The 24301-nt window shown below is 39.1% G+C and overlaps 1 protein-coding gene across 9 annotated transcripts in view; it reads right to left on the reverse strand.

The window, feature by feature from the left end:
- tead1b (TEA domain family member 1b) overlaps positions 1–24301 on the reverse strand; it is a 58142-nt gene that overhangs the window by 20423 nt on the left and 13418 nt on the right. For all 9 annotated transcript variants that reach the window (XM_034868883.1, XM_034868875.1, XM_034868868.1 and 6 more), the window contains one exon: positions 18760–19012. In XM_034868883.1, coding sequence (XP_034724774.1) covers positions 18760–18916 — 157 coding nt within the window. In that variant the 5' untranslated portion in view covers positions 18917–19012. The remainder of the gene's footprint in view (positions 1–18759; positions 19013–24301) is intronic.

Here is a 24301-nt window from a genome sequence, read left to right on the forward strand (position 1 = left end):
TGTATATATATATATATATATATATATATATATATATATATATATATAAACTCATTCGTGCATAAAATGTTGATCTGATTTTATTATTTACAATAATAACTTCAATCAAAACTTTCAGTAGCTGAATAGCTCTTCAGGAAAATTTAACATCTTACAGTATGTTGATGTTTGTCAACTAACAGAAATCACGATTATTTTTTTCTGAGGGGATCTGAACCTCAAGTCAAATTAATACTGAACTTGGCTTAAGTTCACAGTACACTAATATGATTTTCAAATCAATACTGACCTTGGCTTAGGGGCACTGTACACTAATATGATATTTTGTGTAACCTTGTAGAGTATTACTGTGTATGACAAAGACATAATCCACTAATCTTTGACTACTAACAGCATAGATTTTATAAATTTTTAGTGTCTATACTTTAATAAATGTATTTACATTTATTAAAGTGCTCATATTATGCAAATGTTCAGGTTCATAAATGTATTTAGAGGTTATATCAGAATAGGCTTACATGTGTTTAATTCACAAAAAACACCACATTTTTGTTGTACTATACATTGCTGCAGCTCCTCTTTTTTTTTTACCCTGTGTGTTGAACTCTCTGTTTAAGTCAGAAGCAGAGTATGGTGGCATGCCATGCTAACAGCTAGGTGAGCATTATAAAGTGTGTTACAAAGTGACACACGTTTGTCACGGACGTAAAAGCTGTACTAAAATAGAGCTGTTTGTGAACAGTGTTTTCTGATGGAAATGGCAAATCCATTTGGGGTGGAGTAAGGGCTTTGTCACTTAAACATGCACAAAAAATATACATATATAACACAATAGAGGAAAGGGGAAAAGCCAAAAAGCATAATATGAGCACTTTAAATAACAAAATAAGATCATAAAGTTGTTTATTTACAGGTTTTAAAAATGCTACTTTTGAAAATGTTGGGATATTTTAGTATCTCAGATTATAGTATCTCAGTTGATTCTAATATATGAGCTCTTTAAGGTTCTGCACAGCATAAATAATCATCTGCAATGAGTATAAAAAATACAACACTTTTGACACATAAAAGAGATATATTATGCTTCTCCGGGTTTTCTGTCATATCTATAATGTTACAATGTCAGACGTTAAACGTGGCCAAAGTTTAAAATAATAAGGTAACATATATTTTTTTTAAAGCCATGTATGCCAAAACCTCAGATTTCACATTGTTTGAACTCTGGTTCAAACACTTTTTTTCCACTCTCAGCTTGGTATGATGTCATATGGAATATGTTTTTCTATATGTTCCTTATATTCAACTAAATCTTGATTAAACCGACAGTTTCTGTCAAATTAACCTTGACCAAAGCCAACATTAAGCGATTAAGGTCATTTTTACTCGTTGTATATTGGCTTGAAGTTGACATTTTTAGCGTAAATCTAAGTCTTGAATTTGAAGAGTTTCTACTACTGAGTCAGTTTCTAAGTATTTAAGTCCAGCAGTTGTAGCAAGGCCTGGAGAGGGCAAAGTAACTCTTTCTTGGGTGTTTCCGTCACTCAAAGCAGCCGGAAAAAGGATTAAATATTTATAGCGTGACCCCTGAGCAGATTTGTGCTGTTAAGCAGCTGGAGGAACCCTGCACCTGGCCAGACTGAATCTCAATGACTCTGGAGGATCTGCGACATATGAAAGGCGCTCAAGCAGCAGGCCCACAAAGAGATGGTGGCTCAACTTTCTCTTGACCGTCCACAAGTAGCTGATTCCTCATTCAGTCTGAAATCCAATTTGGCCCTCAGCATCCTTCCTCCAAGCAACCTGGGACAGGCTCCCTCTGTTGTGATTAAACAATAAAGTGTATTGTCACAGCCCACTGTGGACCAACCTCAGAAATACCACACCCAGAAATAACATCCCATGACCCAGTGGTTCCCAAACTATTTCTGCCGGTCCCTCTTTTGTAGCTACCAATTTCTTTTTTTAGAGAGAAAGAGGTGCGCAACAATCAGATGTTTTTACAATGTGACTGGGAGATTGGCAGTCAGTTCCTTAGATTATTTTCTTGTCATGTCGAATAAGAAATGCCTTCTGGAAACAGTAAAATTCTATGGAATTTCATGAATATCAACTCAAAAGAAATACGTTCTGTCTCCTTGGATTTTCTCTTGATCGATATATGGCTTATACGATAAACACTGATGGGAACATCATTTGCGAAGTAAATAAGGAATTGGTCCTTTTATGGTTGCAACCAGCTACAAAACAAAGAAGACATTTTAGTTAATTTCTGCCCCGTATTTCCGCTCTGTTTGCACACATGCTGGGTGTCAACAAAGACAGATGTAAGTGGACGGACGAGGAAACACGAGACTTTCTGAATATAATTTATCAAGAGCTGCAAAGGAAATGACCATCAAAGGTTAGAACATACCGTGGGATGTCCTCCAGAGTAAATGGAAGGCACTCAAACAGAGGAAAATAAAAAGAGTTGTCTCGCAGCGGTGCCGGATGAAAAACAAAAGGCAAGTTGTATCTGCGTATCTGCATCATCATGGCAATGTGTTGATAGCATCGTTGTTCTCTTATTATAGATTGATATGTTGCAATCATCTGGCACATAAGCACTATTACAATATTGATCATTTGTTGGTAGACGATGCAATCCACTTTGTCTAGAAAAACTTTGTTCGCAAATGTTTGCTTGAATGTTTCAGTGATTCAGGGTGAAAATGAATGGAAACACTTTGCTAGCAGTTCAGCAGAACCATGCAGTTTGGAAACCACTGCCATATCCTCCTTTACGACCTCCTCCTTAACGACCTCCAGTGTCTAAACAACTTTCATGAACTTAACTCTACACGTACATAAACATACATGGGGTAAGACCATACCTCGGTTAAGGCTGTGTGCATGTAAATGCACTGCATTACAACACATACAGCAAGGAGTTTTTTGCTGTGCTCTCACGATTAGCCACAACTCATCCATTTAAAAATATTCAAACAAGAATTTGCAGTAGTCTGACCAGTTTATCACACTGGAATAAACATCTGACCTTTCTCCACCTGATAGTAACTGAGTAAGTGAGCTGCTACATAAGCCAAAAAAACAGGTTGCCACATTCAATCAGTTTTTATAATTTGTAAATTACTTCATTTCATACAAAGGAATCCCATTCAAACTGTCCTTCTACAATTTGCCTTCATGTTATGTCAATTATCATTTGCAATACCACGTTTTGGACATTTATTGAGTTGGTCCACAATAAAGACAGACATCAGAAACACAACAAAATGGAGGTTCACATCCTTGACTTCCTCCCTTCTTAACTACCAATCCTAGATGGAAAAGAGTGCAATCATCTTCTGCCACTGATAAAAGGTGTAATTTAGTTTAGTTATTTGTAAAATGCATGCACTGTGTTGAAGCATTGGTCAGTTTAACCGTAAGAGCCACTAAAGGGCTTTTTGTTACGTTATTTTATTTCTTTTACAGCCATTCCTTCAGTCACCCTGAGTACTGCAGTAGAAGAGAAATGTAAAAGAGAAGGAGAGTCACACCGCATTGTTTCCCACACGTAGACTAATTTGTGGCGGTGCGCTACACAATCAACACAGTCCACCACACATTGCATATGGTTTTTTTCTACACTTTTTAAAAAACGCAGTCATTCAGCTGCATTTCTTTTCCCTGTTTTCCTCTGTCTCTCTGTCACTCTAAACACACACATACACAGCCCCTCCCCTCCGTGCACACAGCGTCCCTCTCCAAGAAAACAGTTTTGCCAACTTAGCCACTTTGTTGCTAGATTTAGCGACTTTTCAGACCCCCTTAGCAAAAAGCAGCTAGTGACAAATCTGGCTGTAGAAAAAAAGAAAAAATTTGCCAGGACTGTCCAGCAAGCACGCATTCAAGGTATTTCTCTCCTGTGGCCACCAAAACAGTCACCTCTCTCTGAATCTGTTTAGTGAGGAGCGAAGGAGCCCTAGGCAAGCCAGCCTTTTTACTAATCTGCGAGGAACACTACACCGTTTACTATAAACAACATATTTTAGGTTTATGTATCATTCTGGTTTATTGAGGCTTCTCACGGTAAAGAAACTGGTGTATCCTGACATTCATACAATGGATGAACAGTATGTATGAAGCCTTTGTTCTTTAGTACTGAGGGACTGAGACCAAAATGTAACCTTTACAGTTACCTGATAAACGCTCTGTTATCAAACTCCATTGTTGCTACGCTTCTCAATAAGCCTTTTACATGAACCAACGTGGTCCTACATGAACACACAAGAATCTCGGTTATTTCCCATGTAACAATTCTGTATTTGTGTTTTTGTCTAATGTCACATACTTCTATGCACTAATCAGGATTTAGCCCCATCTGAAGTTTCAAAGTGGTAAACTCTAAAAACTAATAATGAAAATGACCAACAGAAGGTTTTCCTTTTCAATTCAGATTGTTGCTCATTCGGTCATTATTTTGGATGTTATAGAGAAAAACTTAAAACCTGAAGGCTGGTTTTTAGGGGCTTTAATGGCAAATGGTGTAATGGGTTTTAACTAACGGTTATTTTCATAATTCTTTAACATGCAGATTATTTCCTCGATTACTATGTAAATCATTTGGTACATATATTATCAGATAATTGTGAAAATTAGAATTAGAAAAAGTTCTTGTTTTATTTAACCAACAGTCCAACACTCAAAGATGTTGAGTACCATCATGGAACAACGAGAAGCAACTATTTCTCACATATGTAAAGCTGGACCAGGTAAATATTTGTGCTTAAAAAAAAAAATCACTAAAACAGTTAAATATAGTTGCAGCTTAATTTTCTGTCAATCGACTGATCGTTTCAGCTCTGTTGAGGATATTTGCAATGCTTTTATAAAATAATTTTGAAAGTTTGGGGGGTTGTGATTAATATTATTGTAATGTAAGTACCCTAAAGAAGAATTATTCTTTTTTTTGTTCCATTGGGCTACGAGTGTGAAAGGCTTCCCCCACACCAATTCAATCTACGTGAAGTAAAAACTCCTCTTAGCTTTTAGACAATCTTTTCCAGGTAGCTTGTGGCTCTGAGGTAGAGTGGTCGCCCCATAACCACAAGGTTGGCGAATTAAGGGCCCTGACACACTAACCCGATGGCTGACCGTTGGCAGAAAAGGAAGTTGGACTGACTGCCTCCACGACTTGGCCCAAAAAATTGCCTTGGGAACACACCGAAGTGATGCCATCTGCCGACAGCAGCTGATTGGACGAACACGTCACGTGGGTCTGGTTTCTCCGGAAATTCAGAGCAAGACTGTCATGGTGGCTTGTTCAGAATAAGCAAGAAACTGTTGATCAGTTCCTTTCAGATTAACAAAAGGTCAGTTTAAAAGATTTTTCTTCAGATTTTAAGAGACTTTAGTCATGCTCATCCCGCTCGTTAGCACTCCATAAATCAAATTGGTCATTTGAATCTGACCAATAAAAACGAATAAAGATATGAAATAAGAAAAAAATGAATACATCTTTAATCTAGATGATCAACTTTATCCAACCATTTCATCTGTGCATTAAAAACAGTTTTTACAAACTCAATATAGAATAAAATAAAAGAATTTACAAGCAAATACATACCACAGAGGAATTTTACATGCCTCTTTTTGTACTGTCTAAATTCCCATGATAACAGTAAAGCAGCATCAAACACAAAGGCTTGAATTCACTAGCAAAGCATTTATGCACATGTGCGACATTAACACTGAGGCTAATTTAAGTAATGACATATTATTATTATATTTATTATTATAATTATTTATTATTATTTAACTGGCTTAGTTTCCTCCTTTGAATGGCAAGAAAAATACTTTACTGCTCCAGTTTTTTTCCCTTCTTTTTAAAAGCATTAATTTCCTGTAACAGCACTTTTTTTCTAATGCAGACACAACCACAGTCACATCTGGCTCAGCACTCTGCCATGAGACGGCGCTGGGCCTGGCCGAGAATTAGGCGGCAGGTTGCCTACATGTGAGCGGCTTCCACTGCTCAGCTGTCACTCCCTTTCTGCTGGGCCTGAGAGGGTACATGCGTGATGCTGCCCAGACTCTAAGGATAGATCAGTCATTAACCCTTTAATGCAATTCTTCATTTTCTAATGAACACTTATAAGAAAATGATTAAACTTGGCTTATATTGGAAATATTGCAACAGGCTGGGGTTTACATGTATGACCTAGTAACAACCATGCTTTGCTATGACACAATTGATGTAAATACTTTTTTTGCCTTGATAGATTATAGTTTAAGATGCTTCATAGCCATTTTGTAGAAATTGTGTGTGTGTGTGTGTGTGTGTGTGTGTGTGTGTGTGTGTGTGTGTGTGTGTGTGTGTGGTGGGCCAACACAATGGCCCCAGCTTTCCTGTCACCCGTGATAGATGACTCAAGGGTCTCAGGCAGACATTAGCATCACAATGGACTAAACCAACAATATGAAGGCATTCGTCCCAGGTTTTGGGAATAGCAGGCAGGGGCAGGAAGCCTTTTACTTGCAACATCAATGGGGAACCACCGCCTGCCAAGTGGAGGAGAACCTGCGACCAGAGGCTATGCTGACGACTAGGTTCCTTTGTGAGGAATAATTTAATGGTACTGAATCAAGGATAACTGTTGCGGTGAGAGCACAACATGTCATTTATGTAAGCTTAAACAGTTACACCTAAATATACTAAGGTCAGAAATGTAGAGCCAATATGTTTGTTTTTAGTAAGTTTACAGGTTTTGCCTGATGAGTAACTGATGATTAGTTCCGTCTAGCTGCCGTTGTGTGTGAGGGGGCGCTGGTGTGTGTGTTTTTTTTTTTAGTGGGGGGCACACAGAGTTTTTGATGCAGCACAGGATTTAAATGCTGAACATGGAGCAATACAGGGTGAAAATAATGCAAGAAAGATGCTGTGTCAAATCCCTCAACAGCACCAATTGGGTCACTCATATGAATAACCGCCATCTAAAAGTTCACAAACAATATTATGAGCAATCAAGAGGCATAAACGCACACAGCGGCAGCTGCAGCCCACACATTAGCGCGTGTGTGGTGTGAGAGACAAAAAGGAAAGAGGGAGGTGTGTGTGTGTGTGTGTGTGTGTGTGTGTGTGTGTGTGTGTGAGTATGAAGTTGGCAGTAATGCTACAGCTGAGAATGTAACGTTAACAGTGGAGAGTAAAATGTATTCGTTGTGAATAAATGCAACAAGTCATCAAGACCAGAATCAAGTTCCTGTGTGTTGCTTGCTACCTGCTGGTTAAAAAGGGGGTTAGCCCCGGAGATAGCTAAAGACAACTTCAGCACAGGCTCACTGACTTAAGGTGGGCTGGTGTAATGGAGAACCAGCTATTCTCATTTTAGTGACAAGCCACTACTTCAAGTTTTTCTTTTGTGATCTCTCCCTTGCCAACCAAGGGAAAACCCAGATTCGTTATAAAACCTAAACAGGATGCATGTTTTATGATCTGTAGTTTTTGATTTATGATCCAAACATTGATGTAACATACTTTTAGCATACTGTATGTGAGTTAAACTGATGTGTGTGAGTTAAAATGATGCAATTGCTACAGTACAAGTTATAAAAGTAGTCTAAAATTAACACTTATTTGCTTATGTTTTTCATGTTGGCCCTGTTACCTGTTCACTATTTGTCTTGCCTTTAGTTTTACTTCCTTGGTTCTCCCGCTCTTGTGATTACCTGATGTTTTCAAACTGTTTCCCAGCCCTCCTGTCACCTGCCTCTCGGTATCTCATTACCATGTGTATTTTTACCCTCGTCTCTTGTCAGATCGTTTTGTCTTGTCCGTGTTCCAGTTTTAGTTATTTTTCCTTTTGCATTTGGAGACTTCCTTGAGATCTGTTTATTCCTTGTGAGTTTTCCCGTTCTCTTGCTTTTTTTGAATTTTTTTTCTCGTGGATTTATTGTCCTCCTTTTGGATTTTGGAATTTGTTTTTTTGGCTGTCCGTTTGAACCCAGTGCTTTTTTAGACATTATATTTAGTTTTAATAAACTCATTACTTACTCCTGCCTGCCTCCCTTATCTCTGCAACACAAGTGCTTTAACTTCCCATATTGTTTGATTGGAAGCGTGGGTCTATAAGAAAGACTTCAAGGCCAGTCGTTGCATGTGTGACACCACAATGATCACAAACACAAAACCTTGTCTCTGAAACACAATAGAAAGTACTCCTCCTTCACTCACTCTCTCTCTCTCTCACACACACACACACACACACACACACACACACACACACACACACACACACACACACACACACACACACACACACACACACACACACACACACACACACACACACACACACACACACACACACACACACACACACACACACACACACACACACACACACACACACACACACACACACACACACACACACAATGCCTGCAGGCTAAAATGGGAAAAGTTGAAAAGCTGCTTCTGTGATATTGTTGTATCATGCATATGATGCAGTCCGTAATTGTGTAAGAAGCAAGAAGTATAATGTACACACATTGTTGTATGTTTTGGGCTTTAAAATGTCACACTTTTTGATTCAGTAAAAGGTTATTATTATGATTATCTTTTAACATCTGTAATTTACACAGTAAAGCAGTGTTTTTAATGTCTTTTCTCAGAGTTTCTTTGAGTTCCGGCCTCACATGCACATGGGTGTTCCTCCCATATCCACAGGAAACAACTCTATTCAGTCCTCATTTAGACAAGAAAGCATCGACATAAAAACAAGAAAGCCTACAATTAAGAACAGTCCATTTATTTCCAAGCTTGGGAATTCTTGAACGGAAGACGAATAGAGGCAAGACAGCGAGTGGGGTTTTGTGTGAATTCTTTTGCCTTTGAAAATACATTTTCCATACACTGCGATTGTGAAACTCTATTTTATGTCCATTGAGCATTGATTCAGGCTTTTATTATTTGTATTCCTTTCTTCATTAATTATTTTGTGTCATATGTGCTTTTATTTGCACAGAGGGGGACTGTATTTTGGGCTAATAAAACATGTTTCTGGTGAACAAAGAGCTTTTTCATTCACAACAGCTTATCTCAGCATTAAAATACAAAACAGTACTATAGAATGAAATTCATTCACCTGGTCATTTTGTTTTACTGACCAATTTGCTATCAAAATGTATTGCAAAATTTAAATAATCAGCTAAAGAAAACTAATGTGTCATTCTCGTTGGCTACTGGCTTAGGTGTATTAGGACTTAAATGAAATTAGATTGGTGGCGCTTATTCTCCCATTGGGTGCAAATAAACCAGTGCAGATGAGAAGAAGAAGAAGAAGAAGACACACCAAGATTACATAGTAAAGGAGTGCCAGTCCAATCTAAAACAATGTCAAAAATGTGATGGAAATATTTATTTGTTTCATGCATTAATTTAAGAAGTTTTACAGTCTTAGATTTAAAGTTAATAATTATCACCTAGGGTTTGAAAATCTAGCCATGGCACATTTAAGTTCTCTACATAATACAGTGTGTGACTGTAATTAACAGCTCTTTAAAAATTCATTTTTTCTCTGGACACCAAAAGAAATCAATACTTAACTTCAAATGACCTTATTGAGCTGGATAAAAGGCTTTATTGCAGGGGCTGGGTCAGGAGTGGTTGAGCTAATGTGTTAGTTGAACAGTGGGGGATTAAAGGTGAGGTGTTCTCTCAAAATCTTACAAGACATCACAAAGCAGCAGGTCACTAACCTGAGCCTTCCTGGAGACACTGAGAGGATTACAGCAGCCAACCTCTGTTGAACTGTGCCTGTATTCAGACAGGGCTGAGGAGGCAAAGACAGCCTCTTTATCACTCAGCAGGTCCAGCCTATTCTATTTCCTCTCTCCCAGCTCTACGCCTCTCAAACCCGCTAGTCCCAACTCTGTGCAATATACTCACAGGGGACCAATTTGCACAGGCAGCCCTTGTCTGAATCACTCTATCAATTAGGAGCCACTGTGTTATCATCACATACATTATTGTAGAGGCTGGCCTGGCCATTGTGTTGAGGTGTGCCTCTCAGGAGAGGGAAAGGGATAAAATAAACGACCAGGGAGTGAAGCCACAGTTGGACAGGCTGCTGGACTAATCTGAAAGGACGGCTGTAATTATGAGTCTCCTGAGGAACTGGCTGTGTGGCGAGGCCGATGTGTGAATATGGCGCTAACAGTCAGGAAGGTGCACTGCCCCCATTCTCCACAACAAAGTAAGACACTGAGTCAAATCAATATTTTCAATCTCTCAGGATCAATTCAGCATCTGAGCACAAAGGAAGACATGTTGACTGTGACCAATATGGGTAAATGAAAAGTCAAACTTTGTGGTCTTGACGGGCTGTTATTTCGCAGATCTTTTGTAATCAAGAGCACAAGCTAAGGGAGTCTGAAATGGAAGTTGTAATTGAATCCAAGTTTGGAATGAGGCAATGCCCCAAATAGTTAATGGAAATACCTCTGATAGTCACCACATAATAATCACGCATTTAATATTATATTGGGGTCAGATCAAAACACTGCATCATGTATGATAATTGTATGGCTATGGTAACAGGCTTCCTTTTTTTCCAGGGATGCTGTTCAGTGTTGAGAAACGTTTTTTTTTACTCCACAAACAGCAGAGAAAGAGATGAATGTCTCTGTTAGCAATGGAGTGTAGTCCCTGTGCTCTGGATGAGAGAATAAAACTGGCATTCAGATTCCATTCATATGTTGATTACACAAAATGGTCCCATCAGTATGAGAAGATCTCATCAGAATAAAAGTGTTTCATCAATGGAATATGATGTTATCAGCACAAAACAAATGATTTTTTGTAGCGAGCATGAAAGTGACACTGCCTCTTTAAGAAGCCCAGAGTCTGTGTTTTAGTCAAACAAAAGCAGCCAATTGGGACTGTGCAACCTGAAACCAGAAGCCCGCCTCAGAGGGCCTTGTGCAGACCTCAGAGCAGGGACACACCCCGTGTACTCCTCATTCAGGCAGGCAGAGAGCCACCGCCTGCTATCCAACCATTCAGTGTAAACACTTCCACATAGATGGTCAGAAAATCACAAAAATCAGACTCACTGACTCACTCTGGCTTTCTTCTAGCAAGGCAGTTCTGGAAAAATGCAAGAAAAAAAAATAAAAAAGGAAATAAAACATTTCCAAATAGGTTAAGGAGATCTGAGCGGCTATGGCAACTCTAAGCCTATAAACTTTCCACTTCCCACATGTCACTTCAGAGCACGTGGGAACAACATACCTACTATGCAAAGGAAAATACAGAATCTCGGATTTAGAAAGTAATCTCTTATGTACATCAAATCTTTTCCCAGTAATATCTTATCAAAGTGTGGTCAGTATCAGCACTGCTCACACCTTGAGCCCCTCCATCACCACTGTTAATGGTAAGCAGCCCTGTGAGGCATGAACCCCCTGACAACATGAGGCTGTAGACAGGATCTCAAACGAGCTACAAACAACCACAACATGGACATAAGGTAGAGCTGAAATCAGCCCCCCTGAACAGACTGCCATCAAATAATATGCACTTCAAATTCAATTCTGCTGCCGAGCAACAGGGGAGCTTCTAAATGTAGATCCATTTTGGAACTGAGTCTCATTAATTGCACGTTCTCAGAGCCACAGAAACACAAATGGGTCATAAGCTAAAGATATGTAGGAATCAAACAAAACAAGCATGAAGAAAAAAACTATATCTCAAATTATCTATTGCTGGGATGGTTCTGTCAGCTGTTGTTCGAACATCCTGACTAGCGTCCACTTGGTATTTAAGACCCATGTGTGCAACTTATTTGCAGTGCAAAACAACAGGTGCAGAGACGGACTGTCAGCAAAAGGTTTGTTTAAAGAGAAAAGATCACATTAAAACATAAAATATTTGAATTCCACAGGTCAGCTGTTGTGTGTGCCTTCGAGCCCTGAATAATGTATCAGTCCAAATTAAAGAGTGTTTCAAACCACTAGAGAGACAGAAAGACAAACTGATATAGGGGTGTGCGTGGGCAGGTGCAATTCAGTGCTTCCTACCCCCCTTCTTCCATCACTCTTTCTGGGACCACACCCATCTTTGAACTCTGCCTTCCTTTCCCCTACACACCTGTAAAGTTTCATGACCACATTTTGCATGAATGGTTGTGACACATGAATCACAGTGACAAAATCTTTCTGCAGACAGACATATACACATTTAGTAGACTCCTCAAACCCTCTTCTGTTGTAGTTCCCACTACAGTAGGTGACTCCAGGACCACATTTGACCATAACGACATACAAACACTCAAGGTGAAAACCAGAGGTGGGTAGTAACGAGTTACATTTACTCCGTTACATTTACTTGAGTAAGTTTTTGAAAAAATTGTACTTCTAGGAGTAGTTTTAAATCACTATACTTTTACTTTTACTTGAGTAGATTAGTGAAAAATGAACTGTACTCTTACTCCGCTACATTAGGCTACAATGAGCTTGTTACTCGTTACTACGCTTCATTGTTTTTACCCCAGCATACGTCTCATTTTAATGTTTTATTTTGACAGAGAGAGAGTCTTCTGCTAAAGGCTCTACCACGTGACTGTGCTTAACCAATCACACGTTGTTGTGCAGTCACGTGACCATACTCGTTTCAGCAGCGGGATAGGTTAGCCCATAGACATATAAAGAAGTTAGCTTTACAGTCGTAGCAAAGCAAAGACGTCAGATTTAAACTTCGCCAAGGCAACGCAGACCAGGAGGACCCCCCCCCTCCTTGGCGGCTCGGCCTCATAGTGAAAGCATGGTTACCTTTTAGGAAAAGTGCGAAACAGCAGCTCCGTCATGCGGCGTCTTCTGTGTCGACCAAACAAACGGACATGTGAGCGTTCAACAACTCAACATCTAAACTGAGGAGACGTAGCGGTGGTTTTAGTTTTTGCTGTGGAGAGGTGGCTGTTTGTCTTTTAGGTTACATAAAGAAAGGTTTTGCACATGCAGTATCCATCCAAATTTGATGTGACAAGTCTCTCAAGTAAACTAATTTGTAATTAATAAATACATTTTAATTTATTTTATTGATGGGATGAACTATAATTTGCCTAAATATGATTATTTTGTATTTCTGTCTGTCTGATTGATGCTTGTGTTAAGAAATAAATCAGACTTTACTCAACAGTTACTCACTACTTGAGTAGTTTTTTCATCAAGTACTTTTTTACTCTTACTCAAGTAATTATTTGGATGACTACTTTTACTTTTACTTGAGTCAAATTATTCTGAAGTAACAGTACTTTTACTTGAGTACAATTTTTGGCTACTCTACCCACCTCTGGTGAAAACAATACCAGCATTTCTGATGTGGCTGGTAAGAAAGACATCTTTATAGCGACCGGAAATGAAAACATAAACACCCACAAGTCTAAAAGGTCACAACCTAACCCTAAAATCCTAATTTAAAATGACTTCTTCCTCCCTCATCATACCTGCATCATTACTATTTACACTTTTGACAGTTACTCCTTTTGAGAAAGACATACAATAATTGGACTTTTTTTCACAACCATGTGTGTGAAAACACAGTAGTCTTACACCGACAATGGCAAGGGAACAAATGAGGGATTATTCTGTAGGTGTGTGATGCCTCTCCTGCAATGAAGTTCCTCACACTCCATTCTGTGTGAATGTAGGTGACTCGGAGAGCCTGAGCTTATCCCAGAATTCCTCATTATCTGCCCAGCAGGGAGGATCAGGTCCGCTCGCTCTGTCTCAGAGCATGCTCGGCCCGGTGAAACGAGCCCCAGAGAAGCACAGAGCTGGGCCATCGGGGGCAAGCCAGGTCTGCTCATTATATCTAACTCATCCTTGGCATCTCTGCAAACCAAGTGCCACTTAGTTCCCACAGGAGGGGTCTGGGCTGGATCACTGACAAGATGGCAGAGCAAACAGCAGATTGGTAATAGGAAAAGCTTTACATCAAAAGACACATGCAGACACACGCATAATGTCCAGTAGTCCACCTATGAGGTGAATATTACAACATATAGGGTATATCTCAGGTATTTGGATATCCCATTCTATATTTATAGGATAAATAAGCTTTTAATGGTATGATTCCTGCTACTGTTAATCAGAAACAGATTTATAACAGATATATAACAGCTCTGCTCCACGTCTCTGGAACTCACTACCCCCCCAACTCAGAAACATTGATTCATTCCCCCATTTCAAATCACAACTAAAAACACATCTGTTTATAACTGCCTATTCCACCTAAATGTCTGTTGCTCTGCCTTTTCTGTTGCTTTGCTGTATAGTATTTGTTTTGCTGTATAGTATTTGTTTTGCTATTGTATAGTATTGGTATTTGTTTTGCTGTATTGTATTTGTTTTTCTGTTGTATAGTATTTGTTTTGCTGTTGTATAGTTTGGGTTTTGGTTTTGCTGTATAGTATTTGTTTTGCTGTTGTATAGTATTGGTTTTGTTTTGCTGTATAGTATTTGTTTTGCTGTTGTATAGTATTTGTTTTGCTGTTGTATAGTATTTGTTTTGCTGTTCTTAATTTATGAATTCCCTGTGCGGCGTCCTTGAGTGCCAAGAAAGGCGTCTTTAAATAAAATGTATTATTATTATTATTATTATAATGACACACTTGTAAAAAAGTACCTTAAAATTCCAATGAAAACTGATATGTCTCCACAATGAGTGTTTAAAAAGACAACTCGCCTCTTCAGCAGCAAAAACAAAAAAAAAAAATACATGGATGTGGTATAGCCTGCAAGTACAATATTTATTTACATATTTATTTGTCAGTAGGTGGAATAAAAATCAGTTCTTCCCTTTTTTCCTCCCAACAGTAACTGAAAAAAATTCACCAATGTCATTTAGCTTGCGGGGCAAGTACATAACTCAATGAATAAACATACAATTTGAGTGAAGCGTGTTGTTTCATTTATCAACTCTATTTCTGGGATAAATGGATGCAGCCTAGCACAGCAGGTGAATTATGCAAGTATAGAGTCTTAGGCCTTTGGCTAGAGACCAGTGCCCTCTATTTCCTTTGAGTTTTTAAAATATTCTCCCAAGTAAACTCTGGGGCTGTGGCTAGTTCCGGCTGATACAGTCTATGCAGACGTGGTTTCTTCCAATGCAGTCACAATTAGCCTTGGAGAACCAGCACAGCGCCAGCCAACACTGGTCTCAGCACATCCAAAACACTTCAGGTAAACACCACAATAGGCTAAGAAGCAGAAATTAGAAATTGTTTTGTACCGCAACACAGTTGCTATAGAGACTGTTGCTAATTAACTGCACTCTACCCCAGGATAACAAAGGGCTTAAGGGCACTCAGGGCGGCTCCTCTTGTGATGAGCTCTGTGTATGGAACACTATGCCATCCCCAGGGTCTCGCAAATGCAAAATACCTGTCTCCTTGTAGCCAACTTCCTTAGATGCCACAAGAGGTTTTGTGTGGAGTCGGGTCCGTGGCTTGTTTAAACCCTATGGACCAGGATTAAAGCCCCATATCAGCCTCACCATGATTAGCTGAACCATTCCTCTCTTAAAAGACAAATCAATTCCTTGTAGTAGCATGGAGGACCCCTTCATTGGTTACTTATCTCTGATGGTATTTCAAAGAAGGGTGACCTAAAATGGGAATCTGAGGCATCCTACAAAGAACACATATTTATGTAACACATCTGTGTTTTTATATACCGTAGGGCATGCAGCCAGGGTTTTGATTACCAGCTGCAACAGTGCTACTGGTATTGTTTTCAATGACTGTTTTTGTGTGTGTGCGTCGTCATGGCAAAATGTGGACCTGGAGACACCTACTGTAGCAGGAACTACCACAGAGGCAGTTTTGAGTACTGTGCAAGCTGTTTATATGCCAGTCTGTGGCCAGATTTTGTCACTTTGATAGCTTTGCAACCGTGCAAGGTACAGTTATGTAACTTTACAGGTGTGTAGTTGAGATCAAAATGAAGCACAGTTGGGAGATGGGTGTGGCCTGAGCTAGGGCACCGGGAGTAGGGGGTGGGGAGTAGGGACGGGACCATTGCCCCCCCTCACTTTACACCCCTGCCCCGATTTGGTGTCGCAAGATGGGCTCCAGTATTTAGAGTTCTCTAAATAGTAAAGCTGCCTCTTTACATTTTACTGTTTTTTTTCTCTCACAAAAATACATCTTATACTCAAGCACCAGGATAGGTGTGAGATTTTAATTGGCTCACCGGTTATACACGGAGCCTCAGATGAAGCAAAATACTTAAATCTACAACACTGAGCATTAAAATGCAAAAATGATATCCTATGTCAGGAAAGCCTTGCGCAACAAAATGTATTTTGCAATTAAATACTGAACAGTGATTTTTAGTTTTTAAATATTTTGATGCATTTGATCAATCACATGCCGCAGTGAGAGTTGGGAAGACGTTACATTTTTCCTCCTTTAGGGTTAAACAGGAAAAACAAAACCATTTGTACTAAACAGAACATGCAAGACTGCCTGCACATCTAATTTGACAATGTGTTTGCTTATTATTATAGACATATAGAGTAATAAGGAAATTGACAGCTGAGTCAAAAGCAATACGAGCAGGCATTTTATAAGATGCAAAAATGTCCGATGAATAAAGGAAAAAGAGGAATTGAGTTACATTCCAAGCATTCCTCAAAAGATTCACAACACGGAGATATCTTTAACACAGAGGTAATCCATTCAGCTGGCCACTCCCTTCAGTTTAGGCTTTATTGTCTGTAATTGATGGATAATGGCTACAAAACATTTCTAGTAATCAGTACTCAGCACAGATTGTCCTGATGCAGATGATGATAGTTCTAAAGACCATAACACCATGCATTTTATTGTTCCTGCTCTAATTTTATATTGTGCTCTAAAGACCCATGGCACTTTTAACGCCTTCCTAGCTTTAGGAGATTGTCACAGTTCATAGCATGATGGGAGTGGCACTGGGAGGCAGCAACAGTTGGAGGGCTGAATAACAAGCCATGTCCCCATAAAAAGCACCCATACATTAGACTGATACCAATCTGTCTTCTGCAACAAGCACAACAAACAAACTTTTCTGTCTTTTATCTAAAAAAAAACACAGCTGAACCCTTTCAGCAGTATTGTCATCATTTTGCAACATGAAACCATGACTCAGATTTCCCTGACTGTGTCTTTTCAGTTTGTACACATGTACAAACATAATGTTACTCTCGTCAAACAGTTTCATCAGAAATGCTACGAAAGACAGATTAGTGATTCTCCTACTAGTGAGACAATGCGTAACCAGATACTGAGCACATCTGGCAGGACCACAATCTAATCAACACTACAGTTGTCTCTTCAGCAGATTTTAAGTTAGATTCAACACCATATAAACTAAACATTTCTTCGGAGTTTGGGGTTAGGGTTATTTTGTTATTTATTTTGTTTTTTATTGGGGTTTTGAATCTTTTTGAAGCAACAATCTTTGAATGTTTCAGTTTGTAAATGGTAGATTTCAGTGGGATGTCTTTTGCCTTAGTTTACTTTAAACAAATGACAGTTACAATGATTCTAATTTATCTAATTTGAGTGTACGATTTTAAAGAGATCACCTAAAAACTTACATTTAAGTTTCTACTTGGTCCAAAACTTTTTTTTCCAAAAGAATATTTAACAATATTAATGTCCAAGTTGACCAGAAACCTGTATATTTGCATCTTATTGAGGATGTCCACTGAGTAACAGCGAAGCCTGCACTTAGCACTGCTCATTTATGACTATCTGTCATGCTTTTTAATCCACAGCAAAGGGACAGCTTCTCTGGCAGCCTCGCTCTGTGTGGGGACGAGGGAATTGGAGGAAGAGAAAGTGGGGAGGGTCGTGTTGTCTAAGCCCACATCTTTGTAGTGGCAGCTGAGAGGTTTCACTGCAACTCCTAGAATTTACATTTTGTTTGGCCAGAGCAGGTCACATGACAGCTGCAAGCGAATGCTCTGAGGGGCTTTCTGCTGTCACTTGACACTGACTGACTGGCTGTGAGACGGTCCAACACCACAGAGAGAAAATATTCCCTCTTTCCATGACATCACCCAGCCAGGAATGGGGGAAATGGAGGGAGGAAAGGGGGCACAGCTGGTGGCAGCTGCAGTGCCATCTGCTACTGACTAAAAGTTCATGCTGTGTTACTTATAAACTTGCACTTCTGTCAACCAAAATAGTGTCTGTATGGTCACCATCACATCTGACCACAGCCATGTATTTCTGCTTTTCAACTTTAAAATGTAAAATAGTTGAGAGCATACGCTCATTCACTTTTTTGCTACAATTGAAATGGCAAGAACGTTACCATTCTCATGTTTTACTGTTAAATATGAAACTACACCCAGTAGTAAAAAAAAATTCCCACACACAACTACCTGTAAAACAACAACTTGTCATTTAACGTTTTATGTCTATTTTTATATTTTTGTATGGATTAAACAAATGAGATAAAACATGTCAATTAGTGCGCTTTAGAGGTGCCAATAGGCAGATTTAGTTTGATCAAAGCTAGGCTAGCTGTTTCCATCTGCTTCCAGCCTTTATGCCAAGCTAAGCTAACCAGCTAACATGACTGTTATCAATCTTCTCATCTAGCCCTCAGCAAGAAATCAAATAATTGTTTTCCCCAAAATCTCCAACTATTCCTTTAAGCTCCCTCAGTTTTCACCAACTACACAGATAACGCCTGGGTAAAACTCACACTATCTGTACTCACCATACATCTTTCCCTCATCAGAGAGAATGATCTTCCTGCGTCCACAAGGAGGATAGATGGCCAGGGCCTCTTGGAAGCTCTGTTCAATATCAGGGCTCCACACCCCCTCAGCATCATTGTCCATGGGCTTGTCTGCCGAGTCGCTCATCCTTTCCATGTCCTCGGCAGGGCTCTCGCTGCCGCTCCAGCTGCTGGGATCAATCGTGGCGGTTGGGCTCTCCAAGCTGAAGCCTGGAGCAGACTAGGGAGAGACCTAAAATTCCCCCAAAAAACAAAAATAACAAACGTTTACTTTCAACAACAGAAATCTGCTTCCAAAACAAACCAGAGAACACACTTAGTTAAGACCACCATATGGAGCAGAAGCAGACACACAAGCTTGGACATGACCTAGAATGCTGTTGACATGATTTACAATAGATGTCATGGGTTTTATCAATTATCTATCATGGACATGTGGCAATTTCTTTTAATTAAGTGACAGGAAACAGAGTAAATGGTAACGTTTAAAACTTATTATAAGAGAAATGCTTCGGATAATGATGAGAAATCCACTCCATGGCTGATGGATGAGGTGAGTCCATTAAACACCAAGGTTATAACCGTTAACAAAAACAAACAAAAAACTAATACTAGGTGGGAAAAAACATTGATGTTAACTGAAAACTAAAAACAAGGCATTACAACAACAAAAAACGATCTCTGTTTGCAAAACTAACTAAAATAAAATATATAGTAAATGTCCTTTTTTTGTCTTTGTCAATGTCTTTCATAATTCAAATAACACATCTTTCAGAGTTGACATTTCCAACCATAGACCTGTTTCATACAGTCTATGCCATAGACATACATAGTTTCCGACTGGGAACCCAGAAATTCCGACATTCCGTGTCGAGTTGAACATTATAGCAGTACCAAAAGTCGGAGGAAAGCAGCAGAGTCCTTTTTGATTATGAATGCGTGAGATAGGAGCAAGTGCCTTGCAGTGGAAAGTGGTAAAATATGTTGACAATTTTTTAACAGGAAAAATCCCACGAATCTAAAGTACATTTGAGAAGCGCGCACAAGGAGGCTTAACTAGCCTACCTTAACAAGATAAAGGAGAATGCAAAGCCCCCTTCCCCGAAACAGAAGCTAACCCCGGTACAGGGCATGGATGTATGGGTACAGGGCCGACAGCATGAAGGAGAGATGTCTGTCCTCTTTAGTCCATTGACTGTTAAGTCTTTTCCTGGCCCTTACACATGTGCATTTTATGTATTGGTGTTATTGTTGAATACAATGTCAATACATATTTCTAAAATTATATGATGTTTTTGTTGAGTTATTAGTACACAATGTTTCTGACCTTTTTTAATCTTGCCCCTGACAAACAATCCTTTTTACAATAAAAAGACTAAAACACTAAAACTACTAAAAACTAAGGCATTAAGCATTTTCAAAAACTAAACTAAATTAGCAAACCCGCTTAAAAAAAGAATTAAAACTAAACTGAATTTAAAAACAAAAAGTTAAAAAAACTACTGAAAAATGCTTAACTATAATAACTTTATGTAATATACAATCTGAAATATATTTTTTCAGAAGGACCAAATGAAATTAACACTCAACAGCACCTGTGCAGTTGCTCTTAGCTTTATATATTTTAACAAGCTGTAACAAGTACTCCATCAACATTGTCAACCTAAAATGAATTCCTAGAGTGATAAATCTGGGTGGGGAAATAAAAGAGCAGCATTTGATACTCCCCACAACCGGTGACACTGTGGTTGTAGTTGGCAGCTTCCAGGTGTAAATGTGTGCAACTCTGCGATTGTGAAGAAAAATATTTCTTTACGTCACCAGTCAGCCATATATATAGCCATATAGAAACCAGACACTCAAGCCAGACAGTGAAACCATAAGAGTTTTTCTTAGAAAAAAAGGCTGGAAACCTACAGGCATCACAAGAAAACTACAATTTACAGACTGTGGTTCAATCCAAGAACCGGCCCCTTTGTGCATCTTACCAAGCTGCTCACGCAGCTGGAGAAAGTCTCATCTCACCAGCGGCTATTGGCAAGACCAACAAGCTAGTTGGTGAATCTGTAGCTAATAAACTGAGGACTGCATCAAGATGCAGTGACAGCATCTTGAGCAGAATGCATTGCATGTAAAGTAACATAAAAGAGCAAACTATCTCACATCTTATGGGAAGTGACGATTACATACTACATCTTCATCAATGCTAGGCATGTCCCATGTGACGATATGGGTTTATTTCTTAGCGCACTGAAGAAACAACGTATCACAGCCATTTGGCGGTTAATGGAAACCCCCGTTATGAGAGTAGTGTAAGTTACAGCGAGAATGGCAGGTGTGTTAAGTGAGTGACATCAGTGCCTGTGTGGTCGCGAATGACAACAAGCGGTCACGGAGAGTAGCATATCTATAGATCTATTTCACAAGCTATGTTTCCATCCACTTGGCAAACGAATTACCTGAAACATTCATGCGAACGAAGCAGGTGAAAGTGTTTTCACAGCTTTAAAGCAAATAATTGCATATTGACTTCACATGCTGTTTTATGGTCAGATTGGTATATTGAATATATTTGAGATATTTAAGGTGTTTCTGTGCTGCAAAGAAAGTGGAAATACGTGGCAGAAATTACCTAAAACCTATTTTTCATTTTATGGCAGGTTGCAACCATGAAATGAACTTTCATCTCAATTAATTATTTATTTGGCAAATAAAGTTCCCACCAGCGTTTATTGCAAGGGTTGGGTACTGAAACCCAGAAACTAGGCCTGAACGAGTAATCGATTCACCCTGTTCACAATTTAATTTTCAAATAAATTTGACTTAAAACAAAATTTACGAGTCGAATGCATCACAAACGCTACTACTTTCTTATGTGAGTTATAAACATAGACTGTGTAAAATAGGTTAAAGCGCTCCCAATCGCGGCAATGCTCTCCCTCTACAATGAGGCCTTTATGTTTACAAGCTTGTGGTGATGCGCAATTTGCTAAAAGGTGCCAAAAAAAATCTATGTTTGGTTTGGCTAAAATTATTGAGTAAATTTAGTTCTCGTCTTTGTCCATGTCTTTTCATAGAGCAAATAACATATCCGACCGTGACATTTCCAGTGTTGTGTATGGTTTCTGACTAAGAACCCATAAATTCCGACATTCCATGTACAATTGAACACAACAAACAACGTAGTCCGTCAGCAGCATAACGGAGACAGCTGGACAGAGAACACTACAGGCGGGCTTTCACCGGCGCCCCAATAGCTGGTTAGTAAATAGGCAACAACACCAAAAGCGGGAGGGAACATGGGTTAATATGTGGATTAATACTGGGATGTCTACACAACTGTGTGAGTCAATTGACTGCAAAAAGGTCGCAGCTTTACTCAACCCAAAGTTCAAAACACCTCTTGATGTCTGTCTTCTTTAGTTTGTTGGCTATTTAGGTTTTTCTCCTGAACACGTCAAACACATTCTGCACTTACTGCGGCATACATATTTCTAAAATTGTTTGATGTTTTGTTATTATTACACAATACGTTTTCTGACATTTTCAAATCCCCCGACAAATATACCCATATTACAAAAAAGACTAAAACTAATAAAAACCAAAACTAAGCATTTTCGAAAAATGAAAAACTAAACTAGCGAACCCGATTAAAAAAATGTATTAAAACTAAACTGAATTTGAACACAAAAAGTCAAGAACAACATAAAAACTAATGAAAAATGAAAAACTATATTGAAATAAATCATGGTTTGGATTTTTCCCCAAATTGCGCATGCCTATCAGAAACGTGGATTTTGCTGACTCATTTTGGTGCCACTTACAGTAAATATCTGCGCTTTTCTCTGGCACTCCAAAACAGATGTATGAGGTAAAAGAACATTGCTGCATGTCACGCTAGTTAACACTAACGTTACACTTGGCAGCGGGTAACGTTAGCCTCCTGTTAGCCAATGTTAACTTGCAGCTGGCTTTAACATGGTTAAAATGCTGACAGATAAATGGTGTAAAATGTGATTTTATTTCACTGTAGGGGATTCCAACACCGGGATGTGCAACAGTGTGCAGCTATCACTGTCGAAAAAATAACACAGACGGTGCGTTCATTGTGTTCACCGATTAGGGGAACCTCCGATGAGATCAAACTTACAAACTGTGTCGATATTCATGAAATTCAATTGGATTTTACTGTTTCAGTAAGGCCAAACAACAGAGCTACATGTTGACTGGAATTATCCTTAAACTGCAGAATAAGTGCTATCAAAAATGGGAATCCAATTTTTCTCTGGGAGCTCATCAGTTTTTGTTTTTGTCAGCTTTTCTAGCAAATACTGAAGAGCAGACTAGCATCTTGAATGTGTCCCTGCAAGGAAAAAGAAAACCGTAAACAAACTGGTAAACTCAAACCATGTAAGACAAACCTGTCTTAATTGTGGGTAAATAAATAATGCATGCAGGGGACTAAATGCTTGAAAAAGCTTTCTCTGAGGCACAGCAACTGAACACATATGTAAACTTAGAGGAATACAATGAAGGCAGGCATTGTCTGAAAGGCAAGTTCTGACCAGATCCAAGAGTGAATATGCAGAGCAACAAGTGGATAAGACATCCGTGAGTACACTCAAGAGGAAATTCTCGGACAGGCTGTATACACGAGGCTCATTTCAGATGGGTTTCTCATTCTCCAAATCAGCTGTCTAGTCCGTAACTGCTCCTGCTTCACTAACTCTGTGTAACCTGAAGTGTTATTTTATTCATCACATCCATTTTTTTCAGATAAACACAATAAGTACATGATTGTATATTGGGCAGTGAGCTTTGTCAAATGTTTCTGAGTCTAGTAACATGTCGAATAGACGTTAGAATGACTTTTAATCTACAGTCTATAGTTCAAGAGAAACACAAAAACAGATTGGACTTTCTCTCAGTTTGTGAATTGCCACCGCCTTGATTCACGATCCAAAATGTTTTTATGTTTTACTTCCTTTACTAACAATTCACTGAGGGTTCTCTCTTTTTTGCTTCCTCCCTGAGCAAGATCCCATTCAAGCAGCACAAGCTGTCAGGAAGTGGGAATAGTGGCATATGTTTCTTCCAGCATGTCAGTTCATGAGGGGGAAAGGGGGGATGGGAGCAAGCTGTTGGGGGGGAAAACTCCCACAGAGTGGAAAAAGCTTTTACTGAAACCCGTTTTTGTGTGCCGACTGCTGACACAGCAGAACTAACTCACAAACGGAGGGAGGGGGAAAAATTCCTATTTCGACCACTAACAGGATGGGACTCTTTCTAGATGTGCTCCTCTCATCCCAACCAAGTGAGGAACTGTGCTAGTAATCACTTCCATCTTACATTTTCACAGCAAGATGGGGTTCTAAAGAAAGTATTTGTTTTTTGTACACATTAAGTCCAAACATTGATTTACTGACATTTGTAAAAAGCTAAAGTAATGTTAAAAATCCCATGACTTTGCACAAATATCTTTTCTCTAGAGTTGCTTCCAATAGGTTTCAACAAAGCTTTC

This window comes from Etheostoma cragini, chromosome 1 (assembly GCF_013103735.1).
Source record: "Etheostoma cragini isolate CJK2018 chromosome 1, CSU_Ecrag_1.0, whole genome shotgun sequence".
NCBI classification, from domain to species: domain Eukaryota; kingdom Metazoa; phylum Chordata; class Actinopteri; order Perciformes; family Percidae; genus Etheostoma; species Etheostoma cragini.